Here is a 16,712-nt window from a genome sequence, read left to right on the forward strand (position 1 = left end):
GTGGAGGGTACTTTTAAAAGTGTAAACTATAAATAACTTTGTACCGATGTGCCATCGTTAGGATTATTCATAATCTATACAGGTACTTCGAGCTTATTAATAAATATTCTGTGGCAAAGAGACGTAATCGTAAAATATTGATAAAAGGTTCATTTCCTGGGAAGATATTCTGTTAGTTTATATTATTATAATTTGTATTATCAATAATCACTTAGTTATTCCGTATCCAATTTGAGTAAAATAGTGCTTAAATAATTTTAAGAAGAAAATAATAATAATTTATATGTTACTTATTCGGAAAATCATACTTCATTGCTTAATTACTTATCATTATATTATAACAAAAAGTTAAACATGCCACTACATAGATCGCCTGAAAGGTCTAGCTCTGTGCCGGAATTGAATCAAGCTTCCGCAGCTAGTAATATCACCTCACTCTCATATGTCAGTGCCAGGGGTAACTGGAGTAAGAGAAAGCGAGAAAACTATCAAAATAAAGAGATAAATGTCGAGCTATTAGATCTAAGGAAGGATATTAAAAATGAGGTGAAAGAAATGAAAGAGCTGTTTCTCGACTCACAAAAAAATAATAATGAACAAATAAAATCCATTTTAACTGCATTGAAGAACATACAACAAGTAAACGAAGGTATTCAAAAAAGTATTACATTCCTAAGCGACCAAAACTCAGACTTCCAAAAAAAGATAGCGTCTCTCGAAACTCAAGTCAAAAGGGACATGGAATACATCACTCTTCTAGAAAACAAGCTTGAAGAGAGTCAAAGAACTGAAAGGAAGAATAATATTGAAATAAAAAACGTGCCTCTCAAAGGGGCTGAAAATAAACAGCATTTCATAAAGATGGTACAAAATTTGGCTAATAATTTAGATATGAGTATTACACAAGCCGAAATAAAAAATATAAATATTAAAAATAAAAAGGCAAATAACAGTACTATGATTGTTGAATTTACTAATACTTTCACAAAAACTGAACTCATTAAATCGGCTAAATTATATAACAACAGAAACAAAAGCAATAAACTATGTGCAAAACATCTAGGTCTTCAAACAAACACAGATATACCGATTTTCATATCGGAAAACCTCACACCGAAAGGAGCCAGGCTGTATTTTCTAGCTAGAGATTTAAAATTGTCACATAAATATAAATATTGCTGGACAAACTTCGGAAAAGTATTCCTTCGCCGGGATGATAATTCGCAGATTATTACAGTGAACAGTGAGTCTCAAGTACAACAATTACGTAATACATGACTATATATAGAGTTTACTAAAATATTTTTAAGCTACCTATTTCGACTTTACTTAAATTATAATACGTTACTTTTGTTACTTTCAATCCACATTACATACACACCCTTAATACTTACACACAACTTAACTAACGCTCAATACTATATTACACTAAATACTGATAGTCTTTATACACGGGCTTTTTATTTAGCATATTGTATAGTTAAATGCCTTATTTTTTTTACTCAACAATGTAAATCGGTACTGTCTGGAGGCACTCACATAGCTTTCTCGCACTGTTGCAACTTTGCTATGGAATTTATGGAAGGTTCTAAAATGAATATTATTTTTCTATATACATGTACATTTTATATGCATGTAACCCTTGAAAATAGAGACGCGCTTCTAGGACGTATTATTTATATGACCTTTAATAATGGTTGAGTCCTTAAAAACTATAAAAGAAATAGATACTTTAGAACTAGCGCGGTCTGTTGAGTGTGATCCCATTAAACTTAGTAACTACATAAATGTGAAGCAGAGTGATCTGACTATTGTTTCTCAAAATATACGAAGTATCTACTCTAACTTTGACGACTTCTTATTAACTGTGTCTCACTTCAATTTTGATCCAGATACATCTCATCTTACTTCACTACTCAACAACTGAATCAAAATGATGGGGTTACCGTCTTTATAAAGTCATCCATAAAAGCTAAAGTAAAGGAGATTAAATTGACACATGCGTCTTGTATACAAATTGATATTTTAAATAACTCAATACTATGTATCTATCGTTCCCCATCAATATCGAACATTGAACCGTTTTTAAATTCGTTATGCTGTCAGCTTAGTAAACGTAAAACAAAAAACAACATAGTTATTACCGGAGACTTGAATATAAATCTTATACCAAAAAACGATCTCTCTCAAGAATACAGGAATAGAGTAAATTATCTCAATACACTCTCAGATTATGGGATACTTCCAGGTCACACGCTGGGAACTAGGGAAAAATCATGCTTGGATCATATTATGTTAAAAATAAATAAACAAAAAATCTCGGCTTTTATCGCCATATTACACACAACTACAACGGATCACTACACTACATTTTTATGCCTGTCTAAAATTAAACATTTTATGAGAGCCAATAAGATAAAAAGTACAATAGACTATGAAAAGGCTCGAAATTATTTACAAGACTTAGGATTACTTGAATTGTTTAACTGCACTGATCCGAATGTGTTGAGTGAGCAGCTACTGCAAAAATTATCAGATTCTATAAAAAATAATATTGTAACAGTAAAAATACCAAAGAGCAAACGAATTATTAAGCCGTGGATTACTCCCGGTATTCTTAGATGTATAAATAACAGAAATAAATTACAAATGCAGTCAAAACATGATCCTCATAACGAAATATTAAAAATAACATATAGTAGATACAATTAAACTCTTTCGTACTTCTTGAAACAGACCTTAACGAAGTAGATATTGTGTTAAAGAGTCTTAAAACGAACAGTGCTCCTGGATGGGATGGGATCCCAACTAAGTATTTAAAGTATGTAAAGAATGATATTGTACCAATTATAACCCATCTTGCAAATCTTTGCTTTAGTAAGGGAATCTTCCCTTCCTCCTTAAAACAGTCAATTATTACCCCAGTATACAAGAATGGGGACAGAAATGACGTTAATAATTACAGACCTATATCTATCTTGCCTTGCATTTCTAAAATTTTAGAAAAGCTAATAAATTCTCGCCTTCTTAACTTCCTTAACAGATTTAATATAATATCTCCCTCGCAATTTGGATTCTGAAAAGGTATATCCACAGAAGACGCTGTAACTGCACTATCTTCATTAGTAACCGAACATCTTGATCAAAATTCAAAGTGTATAACAGTATTTCTAGACTTAAAAAAAGCCTTTGACACGGTTTCTGTCCCTATTCTTGTGTACAAGCTGGAAAATATTGGAATCAGAGGTATGCCTTTAACTCTTTTTAAAGATTATCTTTCTCAAAGAAAACAAAAAGTAAAATTAGAACAGTATTCCAGCGAAGTTACAGAGGTAACATATGGTGTACCTCAGGGCAGCATATTAGGCGCTACTTTATTCCTAATATATATAAACGAACTGTGCAATCTTACAATCGATAATGCTAAAATTTTTTCGTACGCTGATGATACAACCGTTGTCTTTTCTGGAAGTACCTGGGCAGATGTAAAAAATAGCGCTGAAAAAGGAATGGCTCAAATATCTGCTTGGCTGAAGTCTAATTTACTATCATTAAATACTTCTAAAACAAATTATATATGCTTCAGTATTTATAATAATAATCAGCCCGATGGCAACTTTAATCTGAAAGTTCATAACTGTAAACTTAGCAAATATAATAACTGTAACTGTCCCCAAATCAATAAAGTAGATAATTTCAAATATCTAGGAGTCATACTTGATCAGAGGCTCTCCTGGTACCCTCACCTTGAGCAACTGGCTGAAAGAGTCAGAAAATCAATATGGGTTTTTCGCTCGCTGAGGTACGTGGTCCCAAAGAATGACAAATCTGAGAACGATAGTGATTCCTCTAACACTCTGCTAAAGAGAATATATACTGCACTAGTTGAATCCATCCTAACCTACTGCATTCCAGTGTGGGGAGGTGCTGCAAAAATAAAGTTTTTAGACATTGAGCGCTCGCAACGAGCATTGATTAAGGCTATGTATTTCAAACGTTACAGATATTCTACAGAACAACTTTACCTTGACTGCGGTTTACTCTCTGTGAGGAAACTGTTTCTGAAATATGTTTTAATCAAAAAACATAAAGAAGTATCATATCTCGTAAATAATAAACAAAGTAGGAGGCAACCTAACGTAACTGAAGTCCCTCGAACAAAAACAAAGTTTGCTAGCACACAATACAATAGTCTCTCAGCTCAAATTTACAATAAAATAAATAAAAAACTACATATCCACTCAAAACAATATAACGATTGTAAAAAAATCGTAGAGAAGTGGTTAAAGTCTCTCGACTATGAGGCAACGGAGATTTTACTTAAACAACTTAAATAATGTACAGAGTATAATAACTTATCCAATGTTTACATAGATCAGACAGAAAATATTCCACACGCACTTAACATATATACACGCACACAACACTCACAAAAACACACAGTATCGCACGCACACACACACTCACACATAGTTACACATATTTATCATTTATGTTTATAATAATAAAAAGTGACTTACATGTTCGATAAGAATTAAAAATCATAATCGTAATTGTAAATCTTTGTCGCTGTAATTGTTAAGGTGTTCAAAAGTAACTTTCCAAATATTTAAATTGTTAATTTATATTCATTTCATAACCTTTTTAAATATATATTCATTTCATAACTTTATTATTATTTCACCACCATGTCAATAAAACTTTTGTTAAATATAACACATTGCTGAATTGGAAGAGCGGAGACACCTGGTACAGGCATTATTTGCTTAAAAGGTGACTCCGGCCACTAGCTGCTGTAAACTATGATTTTAAGAGAAATAAATTATTATTATTATAAATTATTATTATTATTATTATTTACTCCAAACACGTAGAATCCACAATCTTGGAATTAAGAGTATAATTATCGTAAAATTTTGATATTTATTTTGAAGTGAAAACTCTATATACAAAACAAGCACAAAGAAACAGCTAGCACAGTAATTTAGTCACACATATATAATAATAATAATAAAAGAATTTATTCAGGCATACTACCCATATAAATGAAAAAACAGATAAGCACTTACAGTCTTTGACAGCAAATCCATAAATTGTGAGTTACAATATTCACTTATACCTATGTTAGTTGCTACCGCTAATCCTTAAGTCTACCTTATCGAAATACTTGCACCTCCTAGTGCGAACATGAGCCTGGTTACAAGTTCACCAGAGCGAACTGTCTAGTCCATAGATAATACACTACATACTAGAGATAGATGTGCAACCAATGTTTTTATTTTGTAAAATCGGTGTACCCAGTCTAAGAGATGGCGCTGCGCTATTTTTTACGCTGTTAGCGTACCGTCGTTAGATGGCGCTAATTATGCTTATAGTTTTTACTATGGTTATAGTCCGTATTGAATGCATATTGATGTTTGTTTTGTGTAGGTGGTAACTCTTATTCGTTTATATAGTTCAGCAGTTACCTTTAAACAGGGAGAGACATTCAATGAATACAACACGATAGTAAATAGTCAAGTCTTTAATAAGTAAGTTAGGCGAGTTTTTTGCTATCACTAGCTCCATCTATCACGTATCTTAAATTATCGCCATCGTGGTGAAGTTGCAGCGTACCTAATAGAATAGGTGGCAGCACTTTTAATGGAATTTTTTTTTCATGTGCCAATGTAGGGAAGTTGCACCCCCCTGGTCTAGTCGAAATGGACGCAGCGAATTTGCGCATAATCGCATAGAAATAGTCCACGCGAGCAAACAATGCTAACGCGACTGCAGCGCCACGGCTTCTCCAACACTTCTCTCAGCACATTGTAGTACTGAACACGTAGGGCGCTGTAACTTCTTTGTGTGTAGTTAGGACTGCATGTATAAAAAGACTGAGCCTAAATCTTAATATTATATACTCGAGGGATTTTTTTTTACTAAGCTAAAAGAAATGAAAACACAGCTGGAACTATTTGCTAAGCTTTTCTGAAAGGGTTATTCTTCTTTAGAAAGGGACATTATGTTTATTTATCAATTCAAAACATATTCTTTATATTATTTTTTATTTATCTAATTTATCCTGTTGAATTCGAAGCAGGCAACAATAAAATCCTTGCCTATATACATTATATCACCGCTTTCTTTTTTCTAAGCTAATTGAATAATTGTCGGCAGCCTTCATCATTATGCTAAATTTGACTCTCATTTGTGGATTTGGACTCGACTCCTCATCACCCACAACCCTGTAGGACCTGAGTATTTGAGCAACAGCTGTTTTCATCGACATCAACGCGTATTGGTATCCTGGAAAATCATTAATATAAGTTTAATTTCAATCAAAATTACAATTTATTCTGAACCCTCGACGTCATAAGGTTAAGGAACGTCATGTGTGTCTGTGTGTGTTTGTGTATATATATATATATATATATTATTATCATTCGTTGTAGGGCTCCGCTACTCAAAATTTAATTTAAATTTCCTGCCAGAGTGCATATAACGCTTTTCTCTTGATATTAATTTTGATAGTCTTAACAACTTTAAATTAAAGCTCATAAAGTGTAACTTAGCTAAAGAATGTAATGCTTAAATAACAAATTGATCGGAATATTGCATTCACAGAACTGTAATTAATATAAATAACTCGTAATTTACACATTAATATATACAATATTTTTCATGATTTATAGATATAACAATAAAGCATGCTGTGATTACGTTCAATTGTGGGAAAAGTTAGATTTTATAATTAATGCAATGTAATTATTAACACTGTGACTTCTGTTTCTTAAGTTGGTGACCCATTAAATAAATTAATAATTAAATACTACAAAATTATAATCTGTTTTCTTTTCAAGCTATCTTTATTCAACGTGTTCTTTGTTTGGAAGTGTGTGTTAGGTATTAAACATTTTACTTGAGAGAGCATCATATTGCCCATCAGCAACAAACTCGGTTCTATACTTTATTAGTGGACAGACGTTTTGTCCTTTACGTCTCGCGGTGATAATATTGAACGGGAGTGTTCGGTGTTTGCGAAATATGTTCAGAGCTGTCTTATCATTAAGGCTGGGGACCGAGCCAATGACCTTGAGGAATCGATCCGAGCTAAGTTACCTTTCTCGCTCAAGATCACCATAGTTTTAATCCAGAAGTAGACACATTTTTAATTTATTACAAATATAATACAATTTTCTTTACGAAACTAACAAAACTATGTTATGTTAAATAGTATTGTTGTACAATTCATAAATTTTCGTACAATTTTTATCTAGATTGAATGATTAGCGTGGCTCCAACTTTAAAAGTTAGAGGTATTTTGGTGATTTATTTTTCGCACTGTCTATAAAAAATAGAAATGTAAGGAATAAATGAATTTTCTTCTCATATTCTATAGATGCAATGACGTTCTATTATAGATGTATATAATTATTTTTTGTAATAATATAAGCTTAATATAAACTTGCGCTCAAATTTATGCGCTCTTTTAGCGATTTCTTGGGATAGCAGCCTAAAGATATTATACAGTTGTTGAGTCGGGAATAGAACAGGTTTGGGAGCCATAACTTTTAAGATAGCTCTTTATGCTCCCTCTTTTTTTTTTATGGAATAGGAGGACAAACGAGCGTACGGGTCATCTGTTGTTAAGTGATCACCGCCGCCCACAATCTCTTGCAACACCAGAGGAATCACAGGAGCGTTGCCAGCCTTTAAGGAAGGTGTACGCGCTTTTTTTTGAAGGTACCCATGTCGTATCGTCCCTGAAACACCGCACAAGGAAGCTCATTCCACAGCTTTGTAGTACGAGGAAGAAAGCTCCTTGAAAACCGCACTGTGGAGGACGGACACACATCCAGATGGTGAGGATGATATCCAAACTTGTAGCGTGTCGTGCAAAGGTGGAATTCGGCTGCAGGAATCAGGTTAAACAGCTCTTCGGAACACTACCCGTGATAAATGCGGTAGAAGACACACAATGAAGCGACGTCTCTACGCAACGCCAAGTGATCCTTGTCTCTCTTATCCATAACAGTTTCACCTGCACCGCTCACACTGGAATACATGATGAGAATGGATTGGCACAGAATAAAATATGTATATTTTATTGTCTCTGGATAAGCAGGGAGTTTTATAAGTTTAAAAATGTAAATTAGTTTTCTTGCACGCGATATAACACCATCTATCTAAGCGTGCCAGTTCATTCTCTGTTTTATTTTAGACTCTATGCAATGGGGGACTAGACTCAAACCAGGGATGATGAAATACACCGGTGACCCAATATGAACCGTTCATTCGAATCGTCATTAAAGCAAAGGAAATAAACACAATGGGTGTTATTACAAAAAAATAATTTAAACATGGCTTAGACATATTGTGTCTTGTTAGACAGTGACCTAACTATAGCAACGTCAATAACGTAACACCAACGAACTTCTAAAATAGAGTTTATCTTTTTCTTTACATAACAGTGTTTAGCTTGTGTTTAACTAAAAATTTGTTAAGCGCAACATAAACTGAACTGTACAGGAACAATTAAAGAAACTGAACGCAATTTTTCCATATGAATATAATCTATGCATGAGACACACCTTAGACAAGCATCAACACGTGTTTAAATATAAGCAATGTATAAAGATTGTTGAACGCTAAACAGCAGAACGACACAGATTTGTAACAGAACTTCTTTCAAACAAGTGTTCAACACATATGTGCCGGAGATAAAAAGACGTATTGGTATGACCAAGGATGCTATAACCCGCCTGAACAAAATATAGAAAAAGAGGGGAATCACTATTAACACCAAGATCCGGTTAGTACGTGCCTTGATATTCCCCATTTTTTTGTATGGCGTGGAGTCGTGGACGATACGAGCTAGAGAGAGGCAGAGGATTGATGCCTTGGAGATGTGGTGCTGGAGGCGTATGTTGAGGATACCTTGGACGGCCAAGTGAACAAATTTGTCGATACTCTCACAGCTCAAGATAAAAACCCGTCTGTCCACGATATGATTTTGGCCACATAATGCGAAGGGTTAACGAGAGCCTGGAGAAATTGATCGTAGTGGCACAAATGGCAAGCGAACCCGAGGTCGATCTCCTACCAGAAAGACCGACCAAATAAAAGACTCCAGGTCTCCAAGGTCAGGGCAGTGATGGACATAAGCCGATAACAAATAGTTCACTACAAGTGTGGACCACTTATTGATGACACGATCCTCAATCATGAGAACGACTAGAGAGTGAGATCAACAGATCTTTAACTTGTTTGTAAAAACACAGAATATGTTTATATTTAATGTCAATACGTTAGCTGATAAGGAGGTTATGATTACTCTTTGTCTGGATTCTACGTTTGTTTCACATATTTTCTCTAGGTGGTCCCCGATATTATACTTGTGGTGTCGTCACCTTTTGTAAAATTCTCACAATTTGTTAATAATATCAAGCACAAATAATTTATCCCAAAAGTTTGTTTGTTACGCCTTCACGCCTAAACCACTGAAAAGATTTTGATGAAATTTAGTACTAGAGATAGACTTGGAAAAAATAACGAACACTTGATAAGAAATAATTAAATATTTAGGCTACTGTTTTTAAATTTTCAATCTGTGTAGAGATGAAAATATGGAAGTTCAAACAACGTCACACTTTCATGTCTAATTCCGAATTCGATTTTGATTATATTTGGTACAAAAATAGACTACACCTTGGGAAAGGGCACAAGCATTTTTTTGTAAAAAAGGGCATGAACGGGTGGATATAAGGGATGAAAGTTTGCATGGGAATTCCTCATTTTCGGAGATAAAACATGAAACTTTGTACTTAAGCATTTGATAGGAAGTTATTTATAAACATTTGTTCGAGCATTTTTGAAACTTTAACCAACATGTGAATGAAATAGGACATTAAAGTCCACAATGACAAGGGATATCCGCTGTATCACACTTCGAAGAACGCGGCAAACAGCGCAAAAAGCAATTTGTAGGTATATTATTTGAAAATATCCTAAAAAATAAAAAATAAATCTGGAACTGTTCCACGCGGACGAAATCGCGGGTAAAAGCTGGTATATAATAAATAAATACAACGGTGCAAACAAGAATACCAAAGAGATTCATAAAATTAATAAATAAAATTAACAATGAATTCATTCACTAATAATAAAATTGACGGCAAAATAATAGACACATAATAACGAAAGAATATCATAAAAATATTATTAAGTCCATCAATATAATCTCGAAATCGTTAACAAACCTAAACAATTTCGTGGTCCGTTACTGAAGGGCATATAAGCGCATGGGTTGCTTAATTGAAACCTTTCCGGGAGAAATCTATCCGGATCAAACTTATCAGCATCTGGTCCCCAATACTTCGGGTGTCTGTGGACTCCCCAAATGGATACCACCACACCTGATCCGACGGGAAGGATATGACCAGAAGCTGTAACCAAAATTTAATATGATTAATAGAACACAAATAGGTACCGACCGCTGTTTGTATAAACAACATATTATTGAAAATATCAACTCACGCAACTTAGTTTCTTTTAAAACTTTTCTTGCTATAAGTGGAACAGGCGGAAACAAACGTAAAGTTTCTTTAATTACTCTCTCCAAGTATTTCAACTTTGGCAAATCATCTTTCACTAGTGGCCTGTTGGAAACACCAAATACGTCTTGTAGTCTGAAAATAATATAATAAATAAATAAATTTTACTCCGACCGCGTGCCATATATATATAATATATTGGATTATTTTTCAAATTAACATAGATTTCAAATTTTTCCTTAGCGCCTTGATTTGTTTTTCTGAAACAATAATAACTTATAACCTTGACAGAGAAAATTCTGTTAATATTGCATTGTTTAAGCAATTCCGGAAATTAGCTGAAAAAAAAGACAGTCACACCTTTTATATTATTATTTTTTAAATATAGAAAATAGTGCGCCTGGAATATCTTTTTTCTAAACTTAAAATTTCTATCCTTTTTAAAAAAATATTAAATAAAAAAGTATTAGTATATTCATACGCATGGCATGAGGCAATCAAAAGATCACATGACCAAAAGAGTGCTATATTAACACCAGACCAAGAGGACGCAGAAGAGCCCGATTAATATGGCAATCATATGGATAAACTAAGAAATATAATAAACATAGACATACTAAAAGATCAAGAAACAGCGCAAATAGATCCACAGAGGACCCAGAACAGACCGTCCTGGCGAAGTTTAATTAGGAGAGCCGACCCCAATTGAAATGGAGGAGGCGAGGATAAAGAAGAAGAGACTCATCGACGAACATCCTATAGTACTTTAAAGTTGATAACTTGCCCACCCAATAATTGCAGTTTAGGAATTTACTGGAGTAATGTTGTGAATGTAAAGTAGATCCAGTAGATGGAGCCACAACCTGAGAGTTGAACAAGACATATCAAGATTTACGAACCGTGCGTCACTTGAACGGTTGGCTCACTTGGTAAGACCGCTCGGACGTAACCTGAGAGGTCGCGGGTTCGAGTTCCGCGTCTTCATAAATTTTAGTAGTCAACTCAGTGAAGTTTCAAGCATCGTACTTTCTCTCGACGATCGCAGACATACTCACGTGATCAGTCATATGCTCCGCGTTACACAACTGTACAGCAAGGCCTAGCGTCCTCGAATGACGCGTCGCGACTCGGGCGTCGATCGCTATTCATGCAATTTTAATCAATGAGCAATAGCGTAGGTGCGGAATGCTCATTGACATCGTATGATCGAGCTTCGACGCGAGTTTACACAAACTGCGATAGCATTAGTTTTAGAGCGAGATAGAACATATAATATTATTCTCAATTCTTATTGAATGAAACGTTTTACTATTGGTTAAAATGTAAGCTTTAGTATTGGTGTGTATTGTCTGAACTTGTAAATATTTTTTAAGTAACGACTGTAATTGGGTAACTAGTTTTAAGAATTTTGTATATATATCGTGTAACCTTTTAATAAATCATATCTTCCATATATCTTCCACATATTCCTCACAGTCAAGCAGTTGTTTTATTTAATCGCCAAACGCTCAGTCTCTAAACGTTTTTAATGCAGTTAAAGAGAGTCCCTCGATCAAAATGCTTTTTTCCAGCTCAGCACTATCCACGCTGTGAAGAGCCATTGATTGAGGTGCGGATGTCGTGGATGTGCCCAGTATCTCAAATTCAGAACGATTCTCGGAGATATATTTATGAAGAACAGACTGTTTGAAATTAGCCGCCAAAAGTCCACCCACATTCGCAAAGTAAGTGTTGATATTATTTACAGCCTGCGACGGTTCAGCACTAGAGTTTAGAAGGTCAGAGGCCGTATCTCTGCTTTTGCTTAAGCTTGCTACACGTTTGATGAGTTTCCATGTACGCGCTTCGTATGTATTCGCTTTTGGACTGTTTCTAGCCTGTTCGAATTCGGAACTTTCATATTGACGCTTCACTTTTTTTAAGAGATTGTTACAGAAGGTTCGATAGCGACAGAAGATTAGTTTGCGTGTCTCATCTACAGAGTTTTTTATAAAGTTTCGGTGCAACTTATCCCTGTGATGTATGCACCTCAACAGGCCAGGAGTAATCCATGGCTTAATGATGCGCTTTCTACTGGGAATTTTGAGAAATACAGGGTGTGGCAGAAAGAATTCCCCGATTTCAAAGCTGCACTGCTACGAGTGGGAATGGTGCAGAGTTGTGGGGGTAGTGTTATTCGACTCCTGTGTACGTGCCATTGTCAGTGCTAGCCATGGCTTGGTCGGGTGCGCATCGTGCATTCGTTGTTGAAGAGTTCTTTAAAAATGGCGGTTCGCCGATAGCTACGCAGAGATCGTTCCGCGTTCACTTTGCGCTTGGTCGGCATGACCCTGTTCCTGATAAAAAAACGATTTACACATGGACTCAGAATTTTAGAGAAACAAGTTCTGCGTTAAAAAGAAAATCTCCTGGCCGGCCTCGCACTGCAACAGGGCCTGAAAATGTCGCGTTGATGAGAGATTCAATTCAGCAGTCACCACGGCGCTCAGCGCGAAAACACGCTACGGCCCTACACTTGTCGGACCGCAGCGTTCGCAGAATTCTCCATCGAGATCTGAAGATGCATCCATATAAGGTTGTGATGACTCAAGAATTGAGTAATAGAGACTTTGAAACCCGAACAAGATTGTGTCAAGACATTCTTACAAACGTATGCCGCACAAATGTCATCCTTTTTTCGGACGAAGCCCATTTTCATCTGTCAGGTGCAGTAAATAAACAAAATTTTAGATATTGGTCTGATCATAACCCCCAAGAACTTCATGAACGTCCGCTTCATAGCCCAAAAGTAACTGTTTGGTGTGCGGTTCATCAGGGTGGTATGCTGGGTCCATATTTTTATGAAGAAGACGGTGTAACAGTTACGGTTAACAGTGATCGTTATTGTGCAATGTTGGAAAACTTTCTTCGGCCAAAGTTGGACGATATTTTTAATGAACATGGAGCTGGCAATGTTTGGTTTCAGCAAGATGGCGCAACTTCGCACACATCTCAGCGATCTCTTTACACCCTCAGAGTTTCCTGGACACATTTTATCGCTACGAGGTGATATCGGGTGGCCTCCACGCTCACCAGATTTGACACCTTGCGATTTCTTCCTATGGGGATATCTCAAATCCAAAGTGTTTCAGAATCGCCCCAGAACCATAGATGCTCTAAAGGACGCAATAACAAACGAGGTTGCCGCCATTCCGCCCGAAATGACTCGCCGAGTAATGGACACATTCCGAGAGAGACTTAATGAATGCATCAACAACGAAGGTCGGCATTTAAGTAATGTATTGTTTAAAACCCGTACCCGACGGCTTTAATTTAATGTAAATATAGAAATCTAAATGGCATTTTGTACACTTTATTTTAATAAAATGTATTTTTTTGTATCTAATAAGGTTTCGTTTTTATTGCCTTCTAAAATAGGGGAGTTCTTTCTGCCGCACCCTGTATGTGAGTGCGATTTGATGACTGAGGACATGATGGAAACAAGAGATTCGGCAGCCTCATTCGGGTTATGACACTGAAAGATTGAGGAAAAATCTGTGCTGTCAATTTGTTCCACAATCTGAGGCAAATCAATTTTTACTTTGGTGGAGTGGGGGGTTTTGGTTATTACATTGACATTGCAAAAGGTTATAATAGGAGAATGGTCAGTGATGGGAGAATCAATTATAAGAGTAGTAGCAGAGCTTTGAGTCCGGAGTATCACATGGTCAATGCAGTTTGAGAGTCTAGTAGGTAGAGTGTACGCTGGTAGCATGCGAAGCTGTAAGATTAAGGTATTCATCAGCATTTGGGTCGGTGTTCCCAGGAGTAATGTTTAGATTAATGTCACCAATGATGGCTACGGTTTTAAATTGAGTTAAACTACTGAGTAAACTGTCCAGGCTGCGAAGAAAATTAGTCAAATCTCTATCAGAAGGAGGTCGATAAATTGCGATGAAGGCAGCTTTATTTGAGAATTTAAGAAGAAGAGCATTTGCCTCGTTTAATAAAGGGATTTCGACAGTGGTATCAGAGAAATGTCTTAGATAGACAACCACGCCCTCATTTTGTGTTTTATACGACGAAATGTGCGAGGAGTTGCTTTTTATTGTCATATATTAAATAGTAATTTATAGTAACTATCTGTAGGCCTACGAATGGTTCCGCGTGCCTTAAACAATATAGATCCCCTATTTCACGTTCTTGTGAGACACTGAAATATCGAGAAGAACGTTTGTTAGCTATGAATGAGAGGTAGCCATAGACCCACTTATCAGCAAACGGGTTAACAATAATAATATATAATCAATCTAAATGAAAACTCTTAAAAAATATGCAAAAACTATAAAATCATCCACGAAAACAAAAATATTTATAAAAAATGTTCATAAAATAAAAACTACTGGGCCAAACTATGTCAAATTTTTGTTGGACCAAATGGCAAACATTCCGCATCAAGCTAAAAAAGAATCACGAAAATCAGATCATAAGTCTCAGCGTACATACATAAAAAAATACAAATCGAATTGAAAACCTATTCACAAATAAAATTTGAAAAACAAAATTTTATGAACGATGCGGGACTCGAATCAGCGACCTCCGGCGTTGCGTGCCGGTGCTCTAACCAAAACCTGAGGGTTGAACAAAACAAACAAGATTTTATAACGATACGTTACTCGAACGGTTGGCTCAGTTGGTTAGAGCACCGGCACGGAACGCCGGAGGTCGTAGGCTCGAGTCCCGCATCGTTCATAAAATTTTGTTTTTCAACTTTTATTTGTGTATTAATCCTAGAAGTGAGGATTATCACTTTAAAAAATACATAACATATTGTTTTCAAAATCTATTCCTTTTCGAAGTCGATTAAAAATAAGAGCCCATGATGTTTCCCGCCGCAGCAGCTTTGGGTAGAGATAATACTTACTCAGAATAAAGCTTTTCCTGCACTCCAGGATATTTTGCCAATAACTTGAGCGTGTTCCCGATGCCAACAGCTGACGTGTCGGTACCTGCTATTATCAAAGTTAATACTTCTTCTCGCAGCTCTTCGTTACTGTAACCTTTTTCATCCCCTGATAGCAGTATCAATAAGTCTAGAAAGCTTTTTTCCTTGTTATCTTGAAGTTCTAGAAGAAATACAATTTAATGTTTTCATAGGACGTATGTGATAAATTATTATCTTTATTATATACTAGCTGACCCGACCCGAATAACCCGAATAAAATAATGTTTTTATATGAATTTGTCAATAATATATCATAACATCGAAAATTACTTCGTAAAATATGCACCCTGCTGTCGTAATGAAATAGTTTCACAGCAGAACTGTCAAACCGTGCGTCAATAAATTCTCTCATAGAAATTATGTATGGACACATCAAAGGAAAAACAAATTTACTGTTTTTATTTAATTTAGCAGCATTTTCCTATTTATTCTAGACTAACGAACAGCAATTCATTTTTATATATATAGATAATTATTCTGTACGTGTGTTGACAGTAAACTCCTCCTAAACGGCTGGACCGATTTGAATGTTATTTTCTGTGTGTGTTCAAGTGGATTCGTCTATGATTTAGATTCACAATTGAACTACCTCCACGATACCCCTATGATTTTTTTTGAGTGTTCCAGTGAATTTGAGATTGGTTTAGATTCTACTTTCTTCAGATTTTTCGTTAATACAGTCGACATATAATTCTCCTACGTATGTTAGTGATAACGTCTCCTAACGTCTGGACCGATTTTTCAAATGTAACACTTATGTCACTATAAATATATCTTTTAAAATACTGAATCTACTGAAGTAGAGTTCGTGAGAAGAACGTACAAGAAACTCAACGGCCATTCTTTTCAACCAATACAGTATTTTACAAACAAAACAAATTACTTAGTGAGATGCTGCATCAAATGTATGAGTCGTGTTCAAAGTTAAAAGCGCTTTTATTTAAAGTTTTTTTTATGCAAATATTACATAAAAAGTCATAAAGAATAAACTGTATAAATATAAATTATCTTATATTGGATGCATCAACCTTTAGAGCTAGAATTCAATGTTTGTGTGAGGATGTTTCGTGAACATGATGGTCGTGAATCGTGATTACTGTCATAATTAGTAGTCGCTTCGAACAAATTCAATGATTTATTAACTATAATAAAGAAATGAAGAAGATGATCCGACACACGCCGCCACCACAAGC

General features: G+C 35.3%; 1 protein-coding gene across 1 annotated transcript; it reads right to left on the reverse strand.

Moving 5' to 3' along the window:
- Window positions 1–6,057: 6,057 nt before the first annotated feature.
- LOC126980098 (cytochrome P450 4V2-like) lies at window positions 6,058–15,656 on the reverse strand (the record flags this gene model as incomplete). The annotated part of the gene is made up of 4 exons (XM_050829706.1): window positions 6,058–6,288; window positions 10,242–10,427; window positions 10,519–10,670; window positions 15,439–15,656. Coding segments are annotated over 4 exons (729 nt in total), but the record flags the coding sequence as incomplete, so codon positions are not given.
- Window positions 15,657–16,712: the final 1,056 nt, after the last annotated feature.

This window comes from Leptidea sinapis, chromosome 1, assembly GCF_905404315.1.
Source record: "Leptidea sinapis chromosome 1, ilLepSina1.1, whole genome shotgun sequence".
Taxonomy (NCBI): Eukaryota; Metazoa; Arthropoda; class Insecta; order Lepidoptera; family Pieridae; genus Leptidea; species Leptidea sinapis.